At 44.0% G+C, this 24530-nt stretch overlaps 1 protein-coding gene across 4 annotated transcripts; it reads right to left on the bottom strand.

Annotated features, from left to right (window-relative positions):
• Positions 1-12196: 12196 nt before the first annotated feature.
• Positions 12197-24108, bottom strand: TP53INP1 (tumor protein p53 inducible nuclear protein 1). 4 transcript variants are annotated; one of them, XM_040077235.2, is made up of 5 exons: positions 24008-24108; positions 20597-20875; positions 19737-20088; positions 18004-18037; positions 12197-15673 (listed from the first exon to the last, which is right to left on the bottom strand). In XM_040077235.2, exons 2-5 carry the CDS (start codon positions 20706-20708, stop codon positions 15656-15658), a joined length of 516 nt encoding a protein of 171 aa, XP_039933169.1. In that variant the 5' UTR covers positions 20709-20875; positions 24008-24108; the 3' UTR covers positions 12197-15655. The 4 variants fall into 4 exon arrangements, with proteins under 4 accessions (XP_039933169.1, XP_039933141.1, XP_039933151.1 ...); XM_040077225.1 differs by having other exon boundaries at positions 15519-15673; positions 19737-20085; positions 24008-24093; XM_040077207.2 differs by lacking the exon at positions 18004-18037.
• Positions 24109-24530: the final 422 nt, after the last annotated feature.

The following is a 24530-nucleotide window of genomic DNA, read 5'->3' as shown; positions in this document are numbered from 1 at the left end:
CAACCAAAGGCACGCCTCCTCCCAAGCACAGCCTCCACGATACCACTTGGACAAGTCCTGTTCTCTACAGGGTAGCTTTCCACACCTGCCAGCCAGGCACACCACTGCCCCTCAGGGTCCCACCGTGTCCAAGGGCAGCAGGGCCCACTGCAGCAGCACCCACCCTGCAATCCCCTTCTCCAGCAGATGATACCGAAGCTTACCTTCAGTGCCTGCACACCTCCTGTTAATATCACTCAATGGTTGCATGGAGTTCTTTTAATACATATTCCAAAAAAAACCCCAAATTGAATCCACTCTACCCTAAAAGCAACCAAACCCCACAGCACCACATACCTAGCAATGCTGTAAGCAGACACTTTTCTTTGAGACATTGAGTCCAGGGCACCTGCAGCCATTTTGCTGATGAGGAACAACTGGCACTTTCTTGTAGTGCTGAGCACATGTACTGCAAAACAGCACAAAGAGGAGCCACGGCTGCCTTCAAGTAAATCCATATTTTTCTTCCACTTACTTTCTTTTCACATGCATAACATTCTTAAAGAGTAAACAGGTTTTGCCTCCAAGTATGTACTATAGTAATTAAACACAATAATCAGGTGCTTATCCTCTGGTAACTTTGCTATTTGAAATGGCAGGAGAAAAAGCAGTGCAGCCCACCAAGGCAGAGATACCACAGCAAGGTTGCTGACAGCAGCTGAACAGTCCCAAGTTTTGGGCACCAAGGGCCATCTCTCAGCTGTGTGTCCTTACTGCACCTGATGAAGTGGGGACAACAATTCCTGAAAACTTCAGGTAAAGCACTGATGGACATTGCAGCCAGCCAGCCATCTCAGCTCTGCAAAATGTCTGTTCCAGACCTCATCATGAAGAAAATCTGCTAGCTGTGGCTCAAAAGATATGCAAAGAAAGCCCCAAACTTGCTGTCATTTAAACAATCTTTTGTCAGCTGAATATGTTGCATCAGCTCATTGCAAGAAATCTAACCCATAGTTCATGATGCCTGCAGCAAACATGCAGGTATCTCATTTAGTTGAGTTCCACTGAAACCTACCAGGAAAATGTATCCTGCTGTCTGGAAGTTTATCTCCTGTTCCGCTGACTATAGAAAAAATTGGTACCCTGAATTTGGGCAAACTTGATCTGACCTCCTGCCTTTAGCTGACTTGCTGAAGTTGAAATACTACCATAGCTAATTTGTTAAAAACAACTGAAACTTCAGCTAGCAGGAGAAGAGAGACAAATGATATTTTTTCCCCTAAAAAACCTCTGCCCTTCAGAGATGCCTGATCAGGGCTTGTTGAAAACCAGGCTCCACACAGCAAAGTAGGTTTGGTACATCAGGAATAAGTTCCATTGCACATTGTGAAAGAGGGATACTGTAAAGGGAATGATAGCTAAAAATTTAATGGGTCAGATTGGCCATGAATAGGTTTCAGCATGAAGACTGTAACAATTACGCTGCTCATTTTTCTAGACCTATTGATGTGAGCTGCCACAGGTCACCTGACACATTTTTGTGGTTTTGATTCAGTAGTGGAAAATGCACCAGGTCCCATAAGCATTCCCTATCCTGCCAGCAAATTTTCCCAAAAAAATTCATCAGTAAAAAAATCCCACAAAACAACCAACCAAACCAAACCCCCAGAAGCTAATGTGTAATCAAATCCTGCAGCAGACAATGAAATTATGATTTTAATGCAAGCTAACACACTGACCTTTTTGATGTGGCAATAAAAATGAAGTGAGTTAGTCCATGCTGTGACATTTCCAAGAGGATTGACACACAGTACATCCTCTTTTACTGTGTGGATGCCTCCTTAGGGAGGATGAATGTAAAAGAAGATTTTTTTTTTTTTTTTTTTTAAGGTTTCTAGAAATATATTACTGCTGAGCAGTGTTTGTGCTAGGATCTAGCAAGTCCTTTTGGATTTTGTCTATTGTTTTTCTTCCCCCCCCCCCGCCCATTACCACTTGTAGGTATGCTCCAGAGAAGGTGTTAAGGCCTTCCTTACATGTTTACACACCTGAGGTTGTTTTTCTTGGTTATTCTTTTATGGATCTATTTGAAGGAGCCTGGAATCTACCAAGGATCTAAAATGCAGAGATCTAAAGCTATGAGGATCAATCCAGTTACTGTGTGCTTAAAACTGCTCTTCTCCCAGGGAGTTTCTGAATCCATTTAGTTTTTCCGAAGGAAAGAAGCAGGATTTCATTAAAACATTTTCACAAGCTCCACTGTGATCTGGGCACAAAAATTACATGGAATATCATGTCCCATGTTCCTCCTACTGTGCAGTAAGTATATTGCTATATCTGCTTGTTGCTGTCAGGCTTTGTCCTTTTCAGTCACAGCCGTTTTGTCAATGCTGTTCTGTAAGGTAGTTAAGGGAAAGGCCTGCTCTTGTGTGGATGAACTTCACTGTTTTTAAGAGGAGTTTTAAAGTTATCTATGGCTCCAGCTACACAGCCTAAACAAAGCACCATTAAAGCTTTATACCTCCTAAAGAGAAATATTTTAGCAGGAAGTTGCACCCTTCCATAAAGGTTTTTTTTATTGTTGAAGAGCATGAGACAGCTTGAAACCCTGAGGTTTAAAAACCTCTTGTTTTTTATTAGAACCTATGATATTTTACTTTCCTGCTTATTTCATTCAGAGACCTTTTCACAGAATCACAGAATGGACAAGGTTGGAAGGGAGCACAGTGAGTCATGTGGCCCAACCTTGCTCAAGCAAGGCCATCCCAGAGCACATGGCACAGGACTGCATCCAGACAGTTCTTGATTATCTCCAGTAGGGGAGACACCACAACCTCTTTATTTTTAAACAAGGCATGATGCAGTTTAATATGCATTAGGGAGTGTTTTTAAGATCTTACAAGACTGATTTGTTTTGTGGTTTGAGTTTGTTTGTTTGTTTTGTGGTTTTGTTTTTTGGTTTTGGGTTTTTTTTTGGGGGGGGGTCCCGATTTAGGTGGGGAGAGAGTTCATATTACAATTATTAAGAACCGATTAGCTAAAATGTAGGAGAGCAAACCTTTAGTCATAAGCAAATGAATATTTTTTCCTAAGGCAAACACCAGCAACAGAGAGCGTAGGCATAGACCAGCAATTGATAAGCAGTTTGTATGGCAATCAAATCTGCTTAAGCCATCCAAACTAAGAGTTTTAACTAAAAGATAATAACTGAGTCTTGGTTTGGAAAAATCAGGTGTCTGCCAGGGAAAGCTGGAGCCTTCCTTGGAAAGGAGAATGTAAACCCCCTCCCTCCAAATTACTATAATTTTGCAATTAAGTGCCCTCAGGCAAAGATTTGGGAATAGAAATAACAGTTTTTTACTAGGGATATTTAAAAATAAAAATGTAGTAAAGCAAACAAACAAACAATTAAAAAATCCTAGAATCAATGACAGAGTCAGAATACATCCTGACACCCTGGGTCAGGGTGTTGGGAGTAGTCCAAATAAGTCCTCTTGGAGTAATAGATGTGGTTCTGTTGGAGTAGAGATGGTCCTGTAGAAAGGATCCAGTGGTGGTGAGATGGGTCCAGTCTTTCCTCTGGGAATCCAATCCAAAACAGGCCCCTTGGCTGTTCTGAATTTAGCTTTTATCTAGGTAGGAATGGCTGGCTCCTCACACTGGGTGGATCATCTCACAATGGGCTGATGTAACTGTATCAGTCATGCAGTGAGCCTTAATGGCCCATTAACAGAAGATATCCCACTGGAGGGAGGATAGGTTGTGGAAGAGATAAGGAACATTGCTCTACCTGGTTTTAACAGCTGGCCCGTTAACAGAAGACACCCACCCCCTTCTCCCCAGAGTTATGAGATAAAGAAAAAAACACCTCTTCAACTGGTTTCAACAGACTGGGAATAGAATACATGCTTTTGGTTATATATAGCAACCCAAGACAAACTATTTTATTAATAGAGGAAGAAAACTCAAGTAGAGATCAAGAATAAGTGACTAGTTCACTTACAATTTACAGTATCAAACCTTGAACAGTATAGCATGATGCAAGGATTTCCTCTTTAAATTAAATTTTTGAATGTACACTTTTAAGGGAGGTGGGGAGTCAGAGTCACCCAGCCTTTTAAACTTATATTCAGAAGTAGACGCTGTCACTTCACAGCAATTATAAAACAAACCAATGGACTATGTCCTTCCGGTTCTTGTTAGTAGCTTCTTTCTTTCTTCTTGAGATCTTGCACCTTTCTTATCAGAAAGAAGCTTGGAAAAAAAAACATTCTATTGTCCTGAAAGTACTTTTATGCAGAAGGCACTTTATTCATATCCATGAAAACTCATATTTGTGTCAGAGACCCATAGCCTTTCCTGTACATAAGGATTTAAACTCTTGCTGTGAACACACCAAAAGGTGAAACACCTTTAAAGAACAATACTTTCACTTGATCTCCTGAGCAAAGCCTGATCCCACCCCAGTAGGGATAGCGTCTCTCCAGTGAGAAGGAGCACCTGTAACTAACAGCTAAGCATTGAGTTTATCTTCATCTACCTCTGTGTTGAATCTCTTATCTGCAGCACAAAGAAATAACAAGGCACACTTCCCTCGTATTTTCCAGTACCGCTTAACCACTGGTCTGCAAGTGTGATACTTTTTGGATCAGGAAATAAGTGTAAGTAAGGGAAAATAAGGAATATGGAGTCACAGAAAAAAGCCATGTAGAAGTAGGAAAATAATGCAGTATTTTTTAAAAACCAAAACAGTTTAATTTATTCTAGGGTCACCTCATAGGCATGTAAGGAGACACCTCTTCGCCCTGCTGCCAGGAGAAGCAGACAGCTGGCTGTAGGGGAAGGCCCTCTTTTGCCTGGCTCTGCCTGTGACTTATATGTGATTCTTCATCCAGACAACTCACATCACCTCATCAAACCTACAGCTACCAGCTCCTGGGCTCAGGACTTTCCTTCCCAAGCCTGCAAGGTGAAGGGTGTTTACTGCTGATGCTCCAGCTTCCAAGCACTGTCTAAACACATTTTCAACTCTTGGTGACGAAGGCTTATGATTTCCCATAGCCTAAGGCTTAGCCATGTTTAGGGGACACCATGGATCTCTCCAGAGGCAAAGGTGATAGGCAGGAGATAACTCCACCCCAAATTGCCCACCATTAATGAAGATATACGTACTTATTCAGCTGTTTGGCAGTTTGTCACCAGCCACGGAAGCCATATTGTCCTCCCCATTTAATATAAGACATATTAATAGAATTGTAGGATCGTTAAGGCTGAAAAAGACCTCCAAGATCATGAAGTCCAACCTTTGACTGTACATTGCTTCGTCAACCAAACCATAGCACTAAATTCCACCTCCAGTAATTTTCTTGAATGCATCCTGGAATGGTGACCCAACCAGCTCTGTGGGAAGCCCATTGTGTTACAACCCTTTACAACCAGTGCTTTACAACCCTTACAGTGACAAAATTCTTGATGTCCAACCTCAACCTCCCTCAGCACAGCCTGAGGTGATGTCCTTTCATTTTGTCACTTGTTACCTGGGAGGAAAGACCAACCCCACTTGGCTACAACCTCCTCTCAGGTAAAGAGCATTAAGGTCCCCTCCACGCCTCATTTTCTCCACTCTAAACACCCCTCAGGCTCCCTCAGGCCGTCCTTGAAGGACTTGTTCTCCAGACCCTTCCCTAGCTCCACTGCCCTTCTCTGGACACACTCCAGTACCTCAAAGCCTTTCTTGAACTGTGGGGCTTGGAACTGGACGCAGCACTCGAGGTGTGACCTCATCAGTGCCAAGTACAGGGGGACAATCTCTGGTCCTACCTGACCGCACTATTGCTGACGGCCAAGATGCCATTTGCTGCCTTGGCCACCTAGGCACATGCTGGCTCATGTTCAGCCACTGTCATAGAATCATAGAATATGCTGTCTAGAAATCATCAGGATCATTAAGTCCTACTGCTGGCCCTGCCCAGGACACCCCAAGAATCACACAGAGTGCCTAAGAGTATTGTCTAAAAAATTCTCAGGCTCTGTCAGGCTTGGTGCTGTGACCACTTCCCTGAGGAGCCTGTTCCAATGTTAACCACCCTCTGGGTGAAGAACCAGAATTTTTCTGATATCCAACCTAAACCTCCCAACTCAGCTTCATGCTGTTCCCTTGGGTCTTTCCACTGGTCATGAGAGTGAAAAGATCAGTCCTACCTCTCTGCCTCACCTCATGAGGATGTTGAGGTCTCTCCTTCAGTCTCCTCCAGGCTGAACAAACTGACCTCAGCTGCTGCTAATAAGGGTTCTCCTACAGACCCTTCACCATCCTCCTGGCCCTCCTTCGGACACTCTCTAATTGTTTACTGACTTTTTTATGTTGTGGTGCCCAAAACTGCCCCCAGCACTCAAGGTGAGGCTGCCCCAGTGCCGAGTAGATCAGGACAATCCCCTCCCTTGCCCGGCTGGCCATGCTGCACCTGATGCCTCCCAGGACATGGCTGGCCCTCCTGGTTGTTGGGGCACTGCTGACTCACATTCAGCTTTCCACTGACCAGGACCCCCAGGTCCCTTTCTGTGGCACCGCTCTCCAATCTGTTATTCCCCAGGCTGTCCTTGCACACAGGGTTGCCCCATTCCACATGCAGAATCTGGCACTTGTCCTTGTTAAACTACATTCTGGTTGGTGATTGCCCATCTCTCTAGTTGAGGTCCCTCTGCAGGGCCTCCCTGACCTCAAGGGAGTTGGCAGCTCCTTCCAGTTTGGTGTCCTTGATAAACTTACTTAGTATTCCTTTAAGTGCTGAGTCCAAGTTGTTAATAAAACTGTCAAAGAGAATTGGGCTGAGGATGGGGCCCTGCAGAACCCCACTAGTGACAGGTCCCCAGCCTGGCGTCACCCCATTCACTCTAACCCCTTGTGCCTGACCCTTGAGCTATTTGTTCACCCATTGCATGATGCGTTTATCCTGCTGTGTGCTGGATATTTTGTCCAGAAGGATCCTGAGACAGCATTGAAAGCTTTGCTGAATTCCATAAAGGCTTTCCTAGATCAGCTAGGTGGGTTACCCTGTTACAGAAGGAAATCAGGTTTGACAAGCAGAAATTTCTTCTCATGAAGCTGTGCTGGCTGTAACCAGCATTGACCTCAAGGTGTTTTTCAACACCTCCCAGAACAATTTTTTACATGATTTTACAAGCGCTGAAGTGGGACAGACAGGTCTGTATTTTCCAGGATTCCCCTTCTTGAAAATCAGGACAATGTCCACCAGCTTCCCAGCTCAAAAATCATCAAGACAGATTTTGTAATAGCATCAGCTAGTTTTTTGAGGATTTTTGGATGAATTCCATCAGGCCCTATAAATTTGTAGGGATCCAGCTGGAGGAGTAGATCCTGCACAAGTTGAGGGTCAGGTGGGATTTGATCATTCTCACAGCCATGGTCCTCCAGCTCAGAGCACTGAGACTCCCTTGGTCCATCATCTGTGTTGAGGACAGAGGAAAAGAATGCATTAAACACCTCTACCTTGTCCATGTCCCTGTTTGTGAGGTGCCCATCCTCGTCCTGTAACAGGCCGATGTTACTTCTATGCTGCCTTTTGCCATTAATGGATTTGAAAAAACTTTTTATTGTCTCCCACATTTCTGGCCAGCTTCAAATCCAACTGATCTTTAGCTGCATGAATTTTCTCCCTGCAGTGTCAAGCTGCATCTCTGTATTCTTCCAGGTCACCTGCCCTTGCTTCCACTGGGCACACACCTTCCTTTTTTGCCTTGGACCCAAAAGAAGATCCCTGTTCACCAAGCCAGCCTTCTGCTTGACTTCTGACTCTGGTAAATTGCTGCTCCTGTGCCCTTCGGGAGTGATGTTTTTATAAATGACCAACACTGACAGATCCCAGCACTACTGAAACATTTCCCAGAGGACTTTTCTTACTAGTTCCCTGAGTAGCATGAAGTCTGCTCTCTCATGTCCAGAGCTGAGGTTTTCCTGCACTTTTCCTCCTGTCAGTAAGGATTTTAAACTCAATTACTTCATGGCTGCTGTGGCCAAGATGGCACCACTCACCACATCACTCATGAGGTCCACTCTGTAGACAAGCAGCAGATCAAGGAGGGTGTCTTTCTGAGTCAGCTGTCTTAGTACCTGTACCATAAAATTGTTGTCCAGGTCTTCTAGAAATTTTCTGGCCCAGGTTGTGTGATGCTTCCAGTTAATTTCTGGCAGGTTGAACTTCCCCGTAAGGACAAGAATGGTTGATTTGGAAGTGTCCCTTAGTTCTTCAAAGAATAATCTGTTGATGTCATCATCCTGTCTAGCAGGTCTATAGTAGATGCCACGATGACATCCACATTGTTTGTTTGCCCCTTGATTCTTTTCCAGAGTCTCAACTGTGCCATTGCCTGCTGTGAGCTCCACACATTCCAGCCCTTCCATCACACACAGTGCCAACCCCCACCTCTTCTGCCATGTCTAACCCTCCCAAGATCCTGTAACTATCCAACCACATCAACTTGCACCCCAGGTCCTTTTCTGACCGGCCACTTTCCAGCCACTCTTCCCTAAGCCTGTAGCACTGCATGGGGTTATTGTGAACCAAGTGAAGGACCCAGCACTTGGTCTTACTGAATCTCAGAGCACTGTCTTTGGCCCATCAATCATTCCTCAGTCTCATATCATAGATACCACTGAAATTCAGTGCTGGGAGTAGACAAGGGGACACTTCTGCCTGTGTCAGTCCCCCCTTTCTTAATCAAGATCTCATCTCCTTTAATTGGCTTGCAAAAATTGACAGCTCATGGCCAATAACCACATATCCCAAAAGCCTGAGGCCTCCCTTTTCTTTTCCACCTCTCTCTGCTGCTAATTCTCTGTAGAGCCCCATTTCAGGGAATCTACAATTCTTTTAGCACTCTGATAGAGATTTTTTTTTTTTTTTTTAATATAATGGGGGTTTTTTATTATTATACTGCATAGGTCACCTTGCTTGGACACAACAATTCGAAGTCTATAGAGGAAAAAGTAGACCTATGGCACAGCCCATGCCTGCAAGCTGAGATCTGAAGCCTGCTCCTGGACACTAGTCTAGTTTTGTTACTCTTAGCTATTTGGGTGGGTTTTTGTTGTTCTTATTCATTTTCCTTAGCTTACTCATGAAGTTACAATACTTATTTTCCTTATTAAAGTATTTGAGTGTTCAGCTGTCAGTCTGCCCACGGAACTTTTGAACAAGTCAAGAGACTTCTGAAGTATTAGCTATACAAGCAAGTATTTTCATAAAGAAAAACTGGCTGCAAAACATATCCTGTTAGGTCTCAGTTCAGTCTCATTTACTCCAAGACTGATATATCATGACCACACCATGGGAACAGCAGTGCCACAGCAGCATCAGCATGTTCTTTTGATGAATCATTCCTACATGCTCCAAAAAAGCCCATACCTTTCTTGCAAGTATGACTCAATAACAGTCACAATATTTTGTGGCTATAAACGTGCACCAGAAGTCAATGAGACAAAAAGCAGATACTGAATGGCTTGAAGAGGAAACAGTGTGGTAATTATGGTTCTCTCTGACATTTGACACTGATGAAAGCACTCTATCAGAGACACACAAGGATTTACATAGACAGAAAAATTAGAACATTAAGTGCGAACTTGAGCCAATAGTTGAAGCAACATTGATGCAACCCTTCACACAAACATTTTTGCTTCAGCACAGAGAAGTTCCAAAGAACACAGTTCATGGTATTTTGGAGACTGTCCAAGCTAAATTTTAAAAGTTGCATCAGGTCTGAAATAAGCACCCCCAAAAGGAACACTGTCAGCTTAGCTATGTTAGGTTATCTGTATAGGTACAATAATACAAGCATGATTGATCAAGCTGTCTCCTGAAGAATACTGTACAGCTCTCAGCATAGACTTGCTGCTTTGATAAACATACAGGACGAAATCTACATTTCAAAGGGAAAGAATTTACTCAGTTCTTTCTCTGGGAAGATGGATGCTTTGTTGCACAAATACCTTTTCACTGCTGTCAGTTAAATAGATCATTTTGTCACCCTGCTTGTTTGGTGGGTGAGAATTAAATCAGAAACTACTTGTAACAACTCAGTCCGTACAAATCCATGGAAGCCTGTATCCAATGTGTTGAGAGAGCTGGCTGATGTAATTTCAAGGCCACTCCATGATCTTTGGAAAGCCACAGAGATCAAGGATCCCATTGACTGGAGGCAAAAAAAACCCCACTCATTCATACAGCTTCAGAAAAAGCCAAAATAACAATGTGGAGATCGCTGATCCCATTTCTCACATTCAAGAATTTCCTGTATTTCAGCTTGCACCTACTGCCTTTTGTCCTTTTACTAGGCACCACCAGAGAAGAGTCTGGCTCTGTTGTCTTTATTGCCCCCTTCAGCTGTTTATATACCTTGACAGGACCCCCCCAGACTTTTCTTCCCCAGTCTAAACAATCCCAGCTCTCATCCTCTCCTGGTTATTTCAGTCTTCAATCCTATTATTCCCTGGCCTCTTGCTGGGTACCCTTTAGTACATCCACACCCTCTCATACTGGGAGCTCAGCACTGGATGTGCCATTCAGATGTGTCTCACTGGCCCAGGGTGGAGGGGCAAGATCACCTCCCTCCCCTCACTGTCAACACCCTGCCTGATAGCTCTGAGTCTCTGAGGCCACGAGGGTCCACTGCTGGCTCATGCTCAACTTCATGTCCACCAGGACCCCATCTGCCAAGATGCTTTCCAGCCATTTGGCCTGATGCCTGGGTTTTTTTATTCCTCCAGGTACAAGATTTCGTATTTCCCCACACTGAACTCCACAAGGTTCCTGTTAGCCCATTTCTCCATGTTAGGGTCCTTCTGAATAGCAGCACAGCCCTCTGGTGCATAAACAACTCTACCCTATGACCCAGGCAGAAGGTTTCTAACAGTGTAGGGATCCTGCATTGACAGGGTGCACCAGTAAAAAGCTTTGAACTTGGCTTCATGTCATTGATGGCAGCACTTTGAACACAGGGTTCAGCCCGCTCAACACAACTGCTCACCATCTGCTTCACACAGTCCATAATTCATTGCTTTGGGAAGATGTTATGGAGAACCGTGTCAAAAACCTTGATAAGGGCAAGATTAACAACATCCACCACTCTCCCCTCATCCACAGAGCCAGGCATCTAAGGCTCAGCACTGTAGAAGGCTATCCAGTTGTCAGGCAGGCTTTTCCTTCCATAAGTCCATTCTGACTACTACTAATCACCTTTTTGTTAATTTTGGAAATGATTTCCAGGACTATTTGCTCCATTACCTTCCCAGACATCAAGGCAACAGTCTTGTTCCCCTGTATCTTCTTGTCTGCCTTGAGGATAGGAAAGACACTTGCTTTTCTCCTCAGGAATCCTGTTCATTGGCAAATCCTTTCAGATAATTAAGAACAGCTTCACAAAGACATCACCCAGCTCCTTCACCAGTCACGGGCACATCCCATAAAACTGTATGGTGCATTTATTTAAGCATTTCTTACCTTGAAACTTCTCATCCAAGGGTCGATCTTCATTGCTTTAGCATTTCCCACAGGCACCAGGGCCCTGCAATCCCAAAGGGTGGCGTTCCCAAGGCAAAGAAGACATGGAGTATCTCAGCCTTTTCCATGTCCTTTGTCACATGGATTCTTGTTCCACTTAGCAGCAGACACACACTTCCTCTGGTCCTCCTTTTGCAGCTGGTGTATCTGTGGAAGACTGTTGTCCTCCACATCCCTTGCCAAGTTCAGCTGCAGGTGGCTTTGCTTTGCCTTCCCTAACCCCATCCCTAGGCACCTGCACAGGATCTCTGCCCCCTCAGAGGCTACCTGTACCAGCAGCTTTCTATACAGATTTTTTTCTGTGGTGATGCACAGCAGGAAAGTGATAGGCAGTGGGGCATGAGCTGAAACAAGAGAGGTTCAGCCAAGATACCGAAGAAATTCCCCCCACCCCATGCACATTTTATGTTTTTTATCTCTGTCCTGTTCACCTATGGAGTTCCTGCATGTTGATCATGAAAGGCAGCAGTCAGCAGAGATGGGCAACATTATCACCTGATCAGCAACGCAAACCAAGTCCCAGAGCAACTGCTGTGCTAGAGCAGGCATTGAGACACCCAGTACTTGCACCTGCCACCTGAACAGGATGCTCAGGCATTTGGATCTTCACTAACCTGTAGCATAAAAGAACAGACTGACAATTTTTAATAGGCCATTTTTTATTGAGAGTTAAGATCATGTTTCCCCACAGTGCGCAGAACACACTGTGGAAACAAAATACAGAAGATCACTTTAGTAAATACACACTGGTTAAGCAATGCTACCTTTTTTTTTGGCAAAGTGCTGTATTTTGTCTGTTTTCAGCTCAGGTTAAACTATTAAAAATAAGAGCCACACATTCTTCCATATCAAAAGGACTGCTACAAATAGAGAAGTGGCTCTGGAGAGAAGCTGCCATATATGCATAGACTGATGTACAGTATTAATCCAAACTGAAATGTCCCTTTTGAATCTTCAAGTTTGCTGTGTAGAAGGCACAGTTTAAAATGCAAATCTGTCCATTGACCAATGCATATGAAAATACAATTTCAGCAAGATTCATGAATATCAATCAGTATGAGACAGTAAAAGGCCTCCACTTTTACAAGAAAAAACACACACTTTAATACAATTCAAAAAAAAAACCCATATAAAAAGCCACACAGCTCACTATTAAAACAGAAAACCAAAACAAATCTAATTGCCCAATAGCTCCAGGCACAAAACAGGGCTAGACCAACATAAATATGTAAAACAAATTAACAAAAAGCCATTGATGTAGTACTATCTCACACAATAATACGGTTTCCAATATTACAAATTGAGAAGCACAGCTTTGTGCAACAAAATAGTTTATATCCTGAAAGATATAGGTTTTCATCACCAGAAAGTCATCTAGTAATGCAGTATAAAAAGATCAGTATCTCCCAATTCTAGGAGCAGTCTAAAGTTGCATTTACTTGCCTACTGAGAAGAACAGACCAAGGCTCTCATTTTAATGCCTGGGAGCCTTATACTCTCAGCTCCATCTCCCCATTAGGAGGTAAGGGATTATTTACTCCTTCCAACACAGGGAGGTGGAGACTCCATCTTCCTTCATTGCACTTTAAGAAAATTAAAGCTGAAGGAAACTAGTTACTTCTATATAAAGGAAAGGAAAGAATTTTCCTGAGCTAGAAAGTTGGCAGGAAAGAGGACAAGCAAGTTTAAATTAGACACAAAGTTGGAGTGATAAAGATAGATAATCTCAGGCAAGTAAGAGTACTTGTGAATAGATAAGAGACTGGTGAACTGCAGCTATTTGCAGATAAAGCAAAGTATTTGGACCACATAAGAACTGTTGTATGGACATGGGTACATACTGCTAATAGAGCAGTAACAAAATATCTCTTTTGGAAACTCATGATGTGACCAATTCTGTTTTCTTTCAGAGTCCATGTGAATTCAATTTGTCAAAAAAAAAAAACCAAAAACCAAACAAAAAACAAACAAACACACCCACAAAAAACCCCACCCAACCCCAAAAATCTAGCGTATCCAGGAAAGCACCTCTTGCTTTTATACATTTTATTATTTTCAACATCCCTTTGTGACAATCCTAATCCCAGAAAAGCAGCACATCTGCAGTGAAACATAGGTTATAAATGCTGTTCCCTGAATGCTAAGTAGGTTCTACAAATTCCAGCTGCAGAACATGCAACAGTACCACTACACCAAGGTCAATTTGAATTGTTGGGGCTCTGCTTCAGTGAAATTGAAGCATTTGGCTGAATTTAAATACTTCATAGGTCTGGAACAATTCACGTTATTGACCTTGCCTGATTTCAAAGACTCCTCATACCAACTTCTGTGTAAGGACTACTGGAAGACACAGCTGAGTGTAATGTTAACACTGTAATGCCCTAGGCACTAAACTCAAGGGAAAACAGCAAGTCACATTAAGCACTGGCAGAAAGGAAGATAAACTTACTTTTACCGCACACCCCCCCCCCCGCCCCGCTTCTTTCAGTGCAGATTTCTGCTTCCTTACTTCCATACTCATTTAATCTACTCCCAGATTGATCTATCAGGGTTCAGCATACCACTGACGGCTGTGTAATATAGCTTTTGTTAACAGGTGGACTTTACCTGTAGTTGTAGTTGGCAGTGCTTGCCAACTTCCAAAACATCTTGCACAGTGTTTTAAGAAATCTACTTGATAGTTTTAAATGGCTTTTCTTTCCTGTTGGCCCATGGAATTGCTATCCAGTCCTTCTGCCTCCTGTGGGCTAGGAGAACAACCGTGGCTGATTAATCAATTTTTATACACTGCTATTGCTGTGTTTAGCTCAGCATCCATTTCTCCCTGCCTCACACTGCCCTTCATTTCCAGTCCCCATTAACTTGGATTTCATTTTCATAGAGAGAAAGAGAAAATTAGAACTTTGAATAAAAGCTTCCTTCTAGCTACTTCCAAGCTACTCTCAGCCTGTAAATATGAGACAATCTAACAGCAATTTGTAGCTCAGAAATACCTGTCTATCAGCCTGACCTCTCTGAAGAGCAGTCAACTACTGAGAGGATTAAAAGAACAGTCAATCCAGCCTCTTCTTCCTTTAACTGGACTAGAGATTAAATGAGACAGGGTAGGGGAAACACATGCTTCAAAGGCAGAAATAGTTAGAGAAACTCAAACTTTACCTAGTAAACCCCAGTTCAGTTCTCTGTGTTGTGCATCTGCACGTCACCCAAAGGTTCAGCTTTCCTCCCACTCCACTGTGAGGTACTACATCTGTAACAATAGTGCCATATTGTAGTGAAACAATATGGTGGGGGACTTAACCCTCTTTCAATATCCACATCAAGCACCCAGCACACCTACTCCACTAACACGAATAAGTTTTAGGAGTTTAGATGAGATGTCCTTCTTGAAACAGCTCAGCGCAGCTATGTAATATCCACTGGCAGCTATAGCATTTCCTTGTTAGAAAGTAATCATATATGCTGAATACAGACAGATACACAAGCTGTCAAGTACTGGTCATTAAAGCACATGGCTAACCTCAAATTTTCTAACTCCATTTTGATTAATGCAAAACGTAACTGATTTCCATCTCAGTTAAGTTTCTTTAAAATACCAACTAAGAACCCATCTATACATTATAGTTCATAAAACAGCACACAAACTATCGTACTGATAGGCTTCCAAGACATTGATATTTAACATCAACATTTAGAACTTGATGCAAGAAGTTTGGAGATTTATGAGTCTTTTAAAAATAATGCAACACTAGTTACGATTGCGCTTGAGGGATTGATGATCGGCTTCAGATTGACCACACTTACTTACACACGAAAACAAGAGCAACCTAAGAAACAATTAGACCATAGATTAAAACCACAAGAACCATCAGTAATTGAACTGACGCTGGCAAGGCTGGTGAACAAACAGTCCGTTGTGCTTGATTTGCCGAGAGTGGCAATCCCTGGTAAGGTTTTGGCGACGGAGACTGTTTCTGTTGAGATAGTGTCTTTCATGATGTTCTTTCATCCAGTGGGTAGGACGAAAGCTCTTGTTTTTTTCCAGAAAAGTTGAACTAGTAGCAAGAGCCGTGACATAGCAGTGAACACGCTGTCCCGTTTCATTTCGAGCCTCCAGTCTAGAAATGTAACAAGCAGGTATCAGTTACCACTGAGGTGCATTGGAAAGACAAGCAAAATAAAGGGCAGAACACAGACATCAACATCCAGCATTTCAAAAGGCTACCCTTATTCTACTGGACAGAGATTTGGGCTGAGGTGAGGTCAAGCTACTTACCACACTGGTAAGTAATGTGTAGTGCTGCTAAATCACTTTTTGTGTGAGGGCCCCACAACAGCCTTAGGACTTTCAGTGTCCTTCTCTACTGTGCTCTTTCGCCCCCACACCACCTCCCTAAGCCCAAGATGCAAAACCAGAAGGCAATGTGTGTCACACTGCTCCAGCTTTAGAAGACTTGGGAGTTATCCACTAGGGAAAGTTTGGTTTAAAATCATCTTGAACATAGGTGGTTCAGCCTGAAAACGGAAGCACACTAACAAAAGTGCATTTCAATTGCCAGCCACACAAGTAAATCCAAACAATGTTCATGCAAAGGAATGGAAAGGTAGAGCAGTTGTGACACACATGAAAAATAACTTAGAAAGCTTGTTCCTCAACCAGGCCCCTAAATTTCATGAGCAGTGAGTCAGCAGTTTTGGCAAACCCTTGCTCCATCATGCACTAGTGAAAAACAAACCAGCAGCCTATGCAAGCAGCGACTGACATATTGAAAAAGGACTTCCCTACTTGACAGAACAATCACTGGCATTTCCTGAAATTTCCAAAGTAAGGTTAAAAATAGCCTTACCATTTTAAAAGCAAAGCAAAACCCTAATCTGAGTGCCAGAGCTGGTGTGAGAGCAGTGGCAACAGAGTTTCTTGCCTTCTCTCTCCCCACTCAGGGCCCAACAACCAGCTGTCAACCGGTCAGTGGTGCCCAGGAAAGCTGCTGCTTAGGAACTTGCCCAGGCATGAGCAAGAATTCTCTTGGGAAGTCGGTCTTTCAACATTAGTATGACTTTGTGATAAAGTTTCTTTTGGAAAAGCTTAACTTGCAATTCTTGTATGATGTCTCTATAGACATAAGTCAGGTCTGCCAAGCCCACGGTACACCCTACGCAGCCTTTCTCTGGGAGGCTGCAGGTGCCTGACACAAAGTAAGCTCTTTTGCCTCCTCCCACTCCACACTAGAGGGAAATACTCCTTGTTATCAAGGGAATACTCCCCTCCTTTCTACTTTTTTTCTTATTTTAAACATCCTAATCTTGCTTTTGGGTCCTTGGGTAGCTTGATATGACTGACTGAAGACTAGAGACTGCAGAACAGTCATATATGACATACTGGTCTTCCCCTGTTTATTCCTAAACCTAGCACTTGAAATATCAAGCAAAAAATAAGTGAATAACAAGCACAAATCAATTCACAGTGCCTTGTAAATACATTCTTTGCAGATTACACCAGTTTAATTTACATGAGGGCACCTGCAAATATTACTATTTTCTATGTGGAGTGATCCCTTAGTACATCCAACAGAGCTGGAGGTGGAACTGCAAGTTTCTGGGGAAAGCTATTAAGGAGCCAGGAAGCCACACCACAGTTATTGCAACCTGTATTTCCTAAGTATGCCCTTAGCTAGCAAAGGGCAGCAACTGTTAATACAATCTGTTGTGGTTTTGTTATGGAAAAATATGACTAATCTGACAAATAGGGAAGTTTATACAACGTCCTTTTGCTTTGAGAGGAATTCAAAATGAAAAAAAGAGATTTCCTCCACAAAAGGAGAAAAACTGGTTTAAACTTGCTGGCTGAAGATACGTAAGCTTCTTCTCCCCTCCTCCTCCTTATTGAATACCCTTCCAGCAATGGTTTGCAAACCAACACTCTTCTATTTGTCATCATAAAGTGACACTGGGACAGCAGAGGTGGTTTGAATTAGTTAAACGGCCACATTTAATGCAGCATTTTGGTACCTTAGGTGCATTTGGTAGGCTGGCACAAGTGAGCTCCAGGTATTGAGAGAACAAGGCTGATGAGTCTCCATCATATTGTCAAAATGGAATTTCAGAGGGGCTGTGTCTTAAGCCAGACCATCACTTCATACATTTGCTGCTGCGCTTCCAGTGTCTACTTTGCTAGAAAGCAGAAGTGTCCTACTCATTCTGCTACAGAACCACACCTCACAAGAAATATTAAAGACTTCAGACCCCCAACCCAATTATTTCAGTAATTTTTCTGCACTTAGCATTTTGGCTTGTTAAAGCAGATGTAGTTAGGCTTGATCAAGTAATAATTTGGCACAAAGGTTAGTCCTAAAACCAGTATTGCTTTGGCAGACAAGGCTCTAGAGGAAGCAGTGTTGCTAGCAGCCTGATCACACAAAAAGCACTGTTCCAGAACAGTAGTACTTACTGTGCCAGCGTGCCTTAAGCAGCTTTTCTTGGCCCTACAATATTAAATGGCCAACCATTAAACCACTAGAGACTTCATAACAGCTTTTGAAACTTACTGCAGTATCAGTGTAACCAATGTTCCCAAATTCTGCAGTCTACATCAGCTTTAGACTTAAGTCTCATCCCAGCTGTCACACAAAATACCCTGTACAAGAGCCTAGGTCCTCTGACAAAACAACAGCAGAGTTCAGTGTGAAGAAACTTAATTACACACCAGCTGAAGAGCACACCTCTAGCTTCCCCACACATTAAAGCAGCTTAACTGTACTGTACAACACAAGACAGGATTCTTCTCCGGATGAATTTACATCAGTATCCCCAGTTCAAGTGACTGAAAAGTCAGTATCCAATTTTAAGCGTTACTATTCACTGCAAACTGGTATTTTAGATAAAGTGGCTTACTGTCTTTTGCTAGGGCATGCCTTGCAGCCTATAGCACTCTTGCAGATTTCTTCAGATCCTCATTTTAAAGGTCTGCTCATAGTTCCCCCAATTTAACTTAAGCTACACCCCTGATGCTTAACACCATAAACTGTCATCCCCAAATAATTATACAAATCCTGCTCCACGATCAACAGTATCAGTGCTATACTTCAATATTATACAGCAGCATGTCATCTCAAAATCACCTGTTTTCTTTGAACTAAAAACTTAAATATAGCAAGGGGCTAATCAGACAAGTCAAGAGGCCTCTAACTACAGCAACTCAACTGCTATACTCATTTCTTCCTGTATATCAAAGCTTAGTATGCTGTGATTTTTTTCTTTAGTATCACTGTTTCTAAACTTAGGAACTAGATGGTATGAAAAGTCAGTCTTTGTTACTAACCAGGGTTCACAAAACACCCAATTATTTCAAAACCAATGAACAACACAGGCAAGTGTGGGGTCATAACGGCAAAGAAATACTTTACTTGCACATAGCCATGTATGCCATACTGGTACAGCTGTATACATCAACACCAAAGAATGTCAGTGCACAGCAAACACGCCTCTACAATCTCCTCCATGGGGAGAGATTTTTAGGACCCAAAACCAAAAAGCACTTCTTATTTTGCTAAAAGCAGAAGTTTACAGCACAGATTTTCATATTGAGGGAGCTCAATTTGGTGGAATCTTTCAGTTTGCTTTTGCTCCACAAGCCACTTGTGGGTAAATTAATCCTGTCCTGATCCATCAATAGGTTGAGGAATGAAAAAAAGACCCCACAAAAACAAAACACCAACAAAGAAGCCTCACACCTAAACCCCAAGCCACTTCCCTGTCAGGATAATTAAAATTCTGTGTTTCATCTCACAAGGTGACTGAAAGAGTACTGACTAGCAGTTATGAAAAACACACATAGCTGTGAAGGGGGCAAAGTGCTTTCATATCTACATTACTGGCTATACAGTTAACTGCCACCAGTTTACACGGGACTGGAACACAGTCTGCAAGGGAGTAATAAGGCTCCATAAATATCCACTGTAGTGCCTAAATGCATACCCAACTGTTTCCTGACGTGGCCATTTGTATAACATTTTTCTGAGCAGGCAGGCACCTGACCACTCTACACACCTTGTGTAGTATTCATGCTTTATTCACCGCCCCTGAAATAAGCTGGAAAATTCAGTATTAAGTGTCTAAGCCGATCCAAGTAGAAACCAGATATTTTCAGCACTGGAGCTACTTGACAAGAGAATTCAGACATACCTGGGACTACCTGGGCTGTGAAGCTCCTCATCCCCACATCCAGTCTCATTAAGGCTGTGACAGGTATTGTGGACAGCATACACAGACATGCTGGGATGCTCTATTAAGAGGTTCTCCATCGGACTGGTCTCCACTTTGATAGTGGTTAATCCACCTGCAGTAAAACACGGGGGAGGGGTAATAAACCAGCTCTCCTCCATAGGACATGACTCAAACTGGATGAAGCAGGACTCGCTGGCCTCCGGCAAGTGTTCCAAGGGAGACGATAAACAAGAGAAGACGGGTGAGCTGTCCGTGGCCGATGCTTCAACAATGTCTGCTTCCTCCACAGAGCAATTAGTGCAAGTGTCTGCTGCAGGGGACGATTCAGCAGTGGAGAGGAACCCGTGGATGTTGGTGATCGCAGGTGGTCAAAAACAACACAGTTGCACATAGCCAGAAATGGGATATGAAAAAAAAAATTAAAAAAAAAAGAAAGAAAAAAAAAAGCACCCTGTTAGCACATACATAAGTTTTTACTTTTTAAAAACAGGGGAGGGGAAAAGGGAGCTCCCAGACAAGCCACGTTAGACATGTCAAACAACTGTTATCAGTAAAGCTATATAATTGCAAAATAAGTCAAATACATTTGTACAAGTGGTTCTGCTGAAGCCTGTGTCAGGTTTATAAACCTGACATCATTTCTCCTCACCAATTTACACAACATGTAACATTTGTTTGGGAGACACCCTACACTTTAATCCCACACCGATTTTGCTCAGATAAAGGTTCCCCAAGGTACTGGTTTGTTCACATGGAAGTAAGACAAGCAAGAGCCAGAGCAAGACAAAGGCAGAACTTATGTCTGACAGACATCTTACCTATAAAGTCAACCAGAATCCACTCGTCATCTTCCTTCTCACTGAACTCTGGCTCTTGGCTGGACAAGCTATCAATCTCTCCCATGAGCATGTTATTCAACCTCTGGAACATTACTAAGGCAGGAACAAGACTTTGGCAGGTAGGTCTTTATATCCAAGGTTCAAGGCACAGCTCACACTAGCAGAGTGGCATAGACTTGAGATTAAAGTGCATAGATGCTTTATCAGCTTAGGTACAGGACATGCAAAAGCATGACTTGTAAACAGTTTACGTGAAACCTGTAAAGAATAATGACAAGGACGTTAATGACAAAACCACAGGTAACACCCCTAGGGAAACATATTAAAAGCCCCTTGTTAGTGCAGTCTGAAGTACCAGTGAACACGTTTCCCCAAAGAGGAGAGGCAGCTTCATTGGCATTCACCATTCCCCCCAACTAGATACATACAAAAAAATCCAATGCCAGGTCTCTCCTGGGAGCTGTCTGCCTTCATCTCAGACCTCCTCCCCAAGAAAAGGTCTGTTCAGCTGACCACCTCAGTCCCACCTTCTCCTAAGGAAGGAGAGGATTCTTGTACAGGACTCTTGTGTCTACGCTCCCCCAGCTCCCTCCATGTCAGAGAGACACCAAGGACAAGGGCATGTTTCCTGCTCCAGACAGCTCATCTCCTCTGCTGACCGAGAGGAGCCCTGTGACGGCTCCAAGGAAGCCCAAAACAGTGTTTCTTCCCCCTCCCACCACACACATTTCAGGGCCATCGACTACAAGTTAATACAGTAGCAAGGCACATCCTGTCTTCAGGTTCAAAGTACACCACAGAGTTAGCAGTGAGATCATTTTCACAGCAACCACCCAACTAGTCATGTATCCTAAGTCTAAGGAACATGGAAAAGTATCAGATGTGTTTAACTAATCCCAGTGCTTATTTCTCAATTAATTTCCCTAAATCTACACTTTATTGGTCACCACAAGCCTGACCTCTGCATCTGGCAGTTAAGATGAAAAATCTTAGTACCAAAAAGCTGAATGTTTAAGCACTTCAGATCAGCACACTTACAGCCTTTGATATTTATGTATGAGTCAATAAATAGAAGCCATTAAAGCAGGTGAAAAAATACAAACTATGGGGAAAATGTTCATTAACTTAACTACAAGCTATTTTGCCCATAGCAATATTTGAATCAGCACAGCAGGTCAGAATTATTACAGATTAAATACCTGTTTGATAATGAAATGGGAAAGAATATATTGAAAGAATATATTGTAAGACAGTATGAATGCTTGCATTCAGAAAGGGAGCAAGACACATGACAGTAGACAAATCAAGAGCTTAAAAGATACACCTCATAAAGAATATTATTTATATATAGGCCAGTATACCCTGCTTCACCTTAGAACTCTCAGGCCACACTAGAAAGCCATTTGGGCCTCCGGTGTCATCCCAGGAAACCAGCCCCCATCACCCACTTGTTCAAGGTAAGAACAAACACTTGCTCCATGCAGCATTGCTCCTGTAGACATTTATGCATCTTCCTCCTTATTCAGACAGCACAGAAGGACAGGAGCAGAATTTAAAGCAGTATTCAGGAGCAATATGAAAAGGTACAGTGAAACTCAAGAAGTTATGCACTCTTGTTCCTCAAGAGAAACGACAGACTGCATGAAAACACAAGACTAGAAACAACAGGCTCAGCTGCAATAATGATACAGGTCTATTTTTAAGGACCACAGTTGAAAATGAAACATCCTAAAGAGAGCTACAAAAATTATCAGAAGTCTAAAGAAAATCAACAAAAATTTTAAAATGGAAAAGTTCAATAGAAGGAAGGTAAAAATTACAACAGTAGTCACTTAGGTGAAGAAGGAGGCAAACATTTGTTGCCTTCTTTTATACCTAGAGCAAGCAGAAGTGGCTTTATACTGCAGCAAAGTTCAACTTTCAGTGGTTAGTAGCAGGAAACATTTTTAACCATTAAGGTCACTAAGCCCTGGATGGGTTACCTAACTAAATGCCAGCACCTACAGTGTTCCTAAGCACCTTCTTGAGAAGGTTTGAGTGCTTCAGTTATAGGCAGAGCTTACTACGGAAAAGGAAATGAACTCTAAGTGAAAGCTTTAAGTCTGTAGTTTTCCAGTTACCTTCCACATCCTTCCCTAACTCTCTCCTGGCACCAAGCCTATGAAAAAATGAGTTCGTTTTTTCTTTAGGCTAACTAGTAAGCCATTCTGTGGCTGCTGGTCAGCACTGGCTTTCCCTGTACTCCCACACACGTGTTGCCTCCTTCCTAGATCAAGCCTGGAGGCACCTTCAGACAGAGACTGTCTTTTTGTTCTGTGCGCAGAGTGGAGCAAGATGAGAGCTCACACTCCTCTAGTACGGCTAGAGCAACAGAGGCATCACAGCAACATAAAATAATTAACCTCTAACAAGTAAGAGAGAGATCGCTGTTCCTGAGATTGTGAGCTAAACAAACCTCAGCTTTTGACCCGCAAATGACTTCCTGCAGATCGAAAGCAGTTTGTCCCATTTTCCCCCTCCCGCACCCCAAGAAGGATCCAAAAAAACATCTGAATCATTTTGTCCTGGTTTCATCTCCAGCTGGGCTTAAAACCACGGCACATTTAGAAAGTGGTTGATGCTTTGACATCCCTCTGGACAAACGCCTTTAAAAAGACCACGCTTGTGCGCTATTGTGCAAGTCAGAGAGCAAAAGAGAAGTTAGGCTCTTATCAAGGGCCATCGTCCGAGGAGGAAAACACGACAGAGACCGAAGAGGCTTTCGAGTTCTCAGACAGGAACTGTCAGCTGCAGGAAAACACAAGCCTGGGAACAACTGACTCAGCTACAGTAACGATTAAGAGGCTGTTATAGATAACGCATGCAATGAATGTCAACAAAACAGTATCACCGCAATAAAAAAAAGTATTTTTTCCTTTTTTTGTTGTTGTTGTTTTGTATCTAACCTAGCAAAGGAGATGGGGTATGTGCTAAGCAAAAAGAAAACACAACCAAAAGAAGACAGCCCCCAGTCCCCGCGCAGCCCTGTTAGAGCCGAGCGGCGGATCCCCCGCGCCCCCGCTCGCAGCTCCGCCGCCGCCGCCAGGAGGCTCCACAGCCGCGCCCAGCGGCGCGGGGCTCGCCCGACACAGCTGCGCACACTCCCGGCTACGCTCCCGGGGCCGGGCGGGGGACGCACGGACGAGACCACCGGCTGCTCCACAGCCGGGAAAACATCAAAAGCCCCCGGCCTCGGCGGCTTCCCAGCGGAGAGAAGCCGGGATGGGCGCGCGGGAAAACGGGGGCTCCGCCGCCGCCGCTGCTTTCCACGGCTCGGACCGCGGGAGACCATCGCACCCGGGACAGCGGCAGCGCGCTCGGTGCCCGCAGCTCCCCGCAAAGCGAACTCACCCAGACCGCGGTCAGCCCAGCGCCGCGCCCGCGCCGCCTCCGCGGAGCCCTTTGTTGTCAGGGCCCGGCGCAGCTGACGGACCGGCCGCCGGCCACGCCCCCCCGCCCCTCCGCCAATGGGCGCCGCCGCCGCCTGTCGCTAACGCACGTGACGGGCGGGCGGGCGGGGAGCGGAGGGGGCGGGGCCCGGGCGCTCGCCCCGCCCCTCGCCCCGCCCCCGCGGCGCTGCCGTGCGCTGGCGGGGAGCGCGGAGATGGAGGCGTCCCGGGGCCCCGCCGTGCACGGGGACACCACCGCCACACCCCGCTGCTCACAGCCCCGTCCAGCCTGGCCAAGAGCGCTTCCAGGGATGGAGCGGCCACGGCTGCTCTGGGAAACCTGTTCCGGTGTCTCACCACCCTCGCCCTGAAAAACTTCATGGCCTCCCTGGAGCCTTCTCACGGCTAAGCCATCCAAACTCTCTCAGTCTTTCTTCACAGGAGAGGTGCTCCGTTCCCTCCCATCGTGTTGGTGTCAATCCTCT

The sequence above is a fragment of the Hirundo rustica genome, chromosome 1 (genome assembly GCF_015227805.2).
Source record: "Hirundo rustica isolate bHirRus1 chromosome 1, bHirRus1.pri.v3, whole genome shotgun sequence".
Classification (NCBI taxonomy): Eukaryota; Metazoa; Chordata; class Aves; order Passeriformes; family Hirundinidae; genus Hirundo; species Hirundo rustica.
This window is presented reverse-complemented; position numbering and strand designations above follow the sequence as displayed.

What these genes read in the sequence shown, in the direction of transcription:
- TP53INP1 (XM_040077207.2), bottom strand. Translation starts at nt 20,708, where the DNA reads ATGTTCCAGAGGTTGAATAACATGCTCATGGGAGAGATTGATAGCTTG. An exon ending in GATTCTGGTTGACTTTATAG is followed by an intron (nt 20,089 to 20,596) that starts GTAAGATGTCTG and finishes CGTCCCCTGCAG; the next exon opens with CAGACACTTGCACTAATTGC. An exon ending in CACAGCCCAGGTAGTCCCAG is followed by an intron (nt 15,674 to 19,736) that starts GTATGTCTGAAT and finishes TTACATTTCTAG; the next exon opens with ACTGGAGGCTCGAAATGAAA.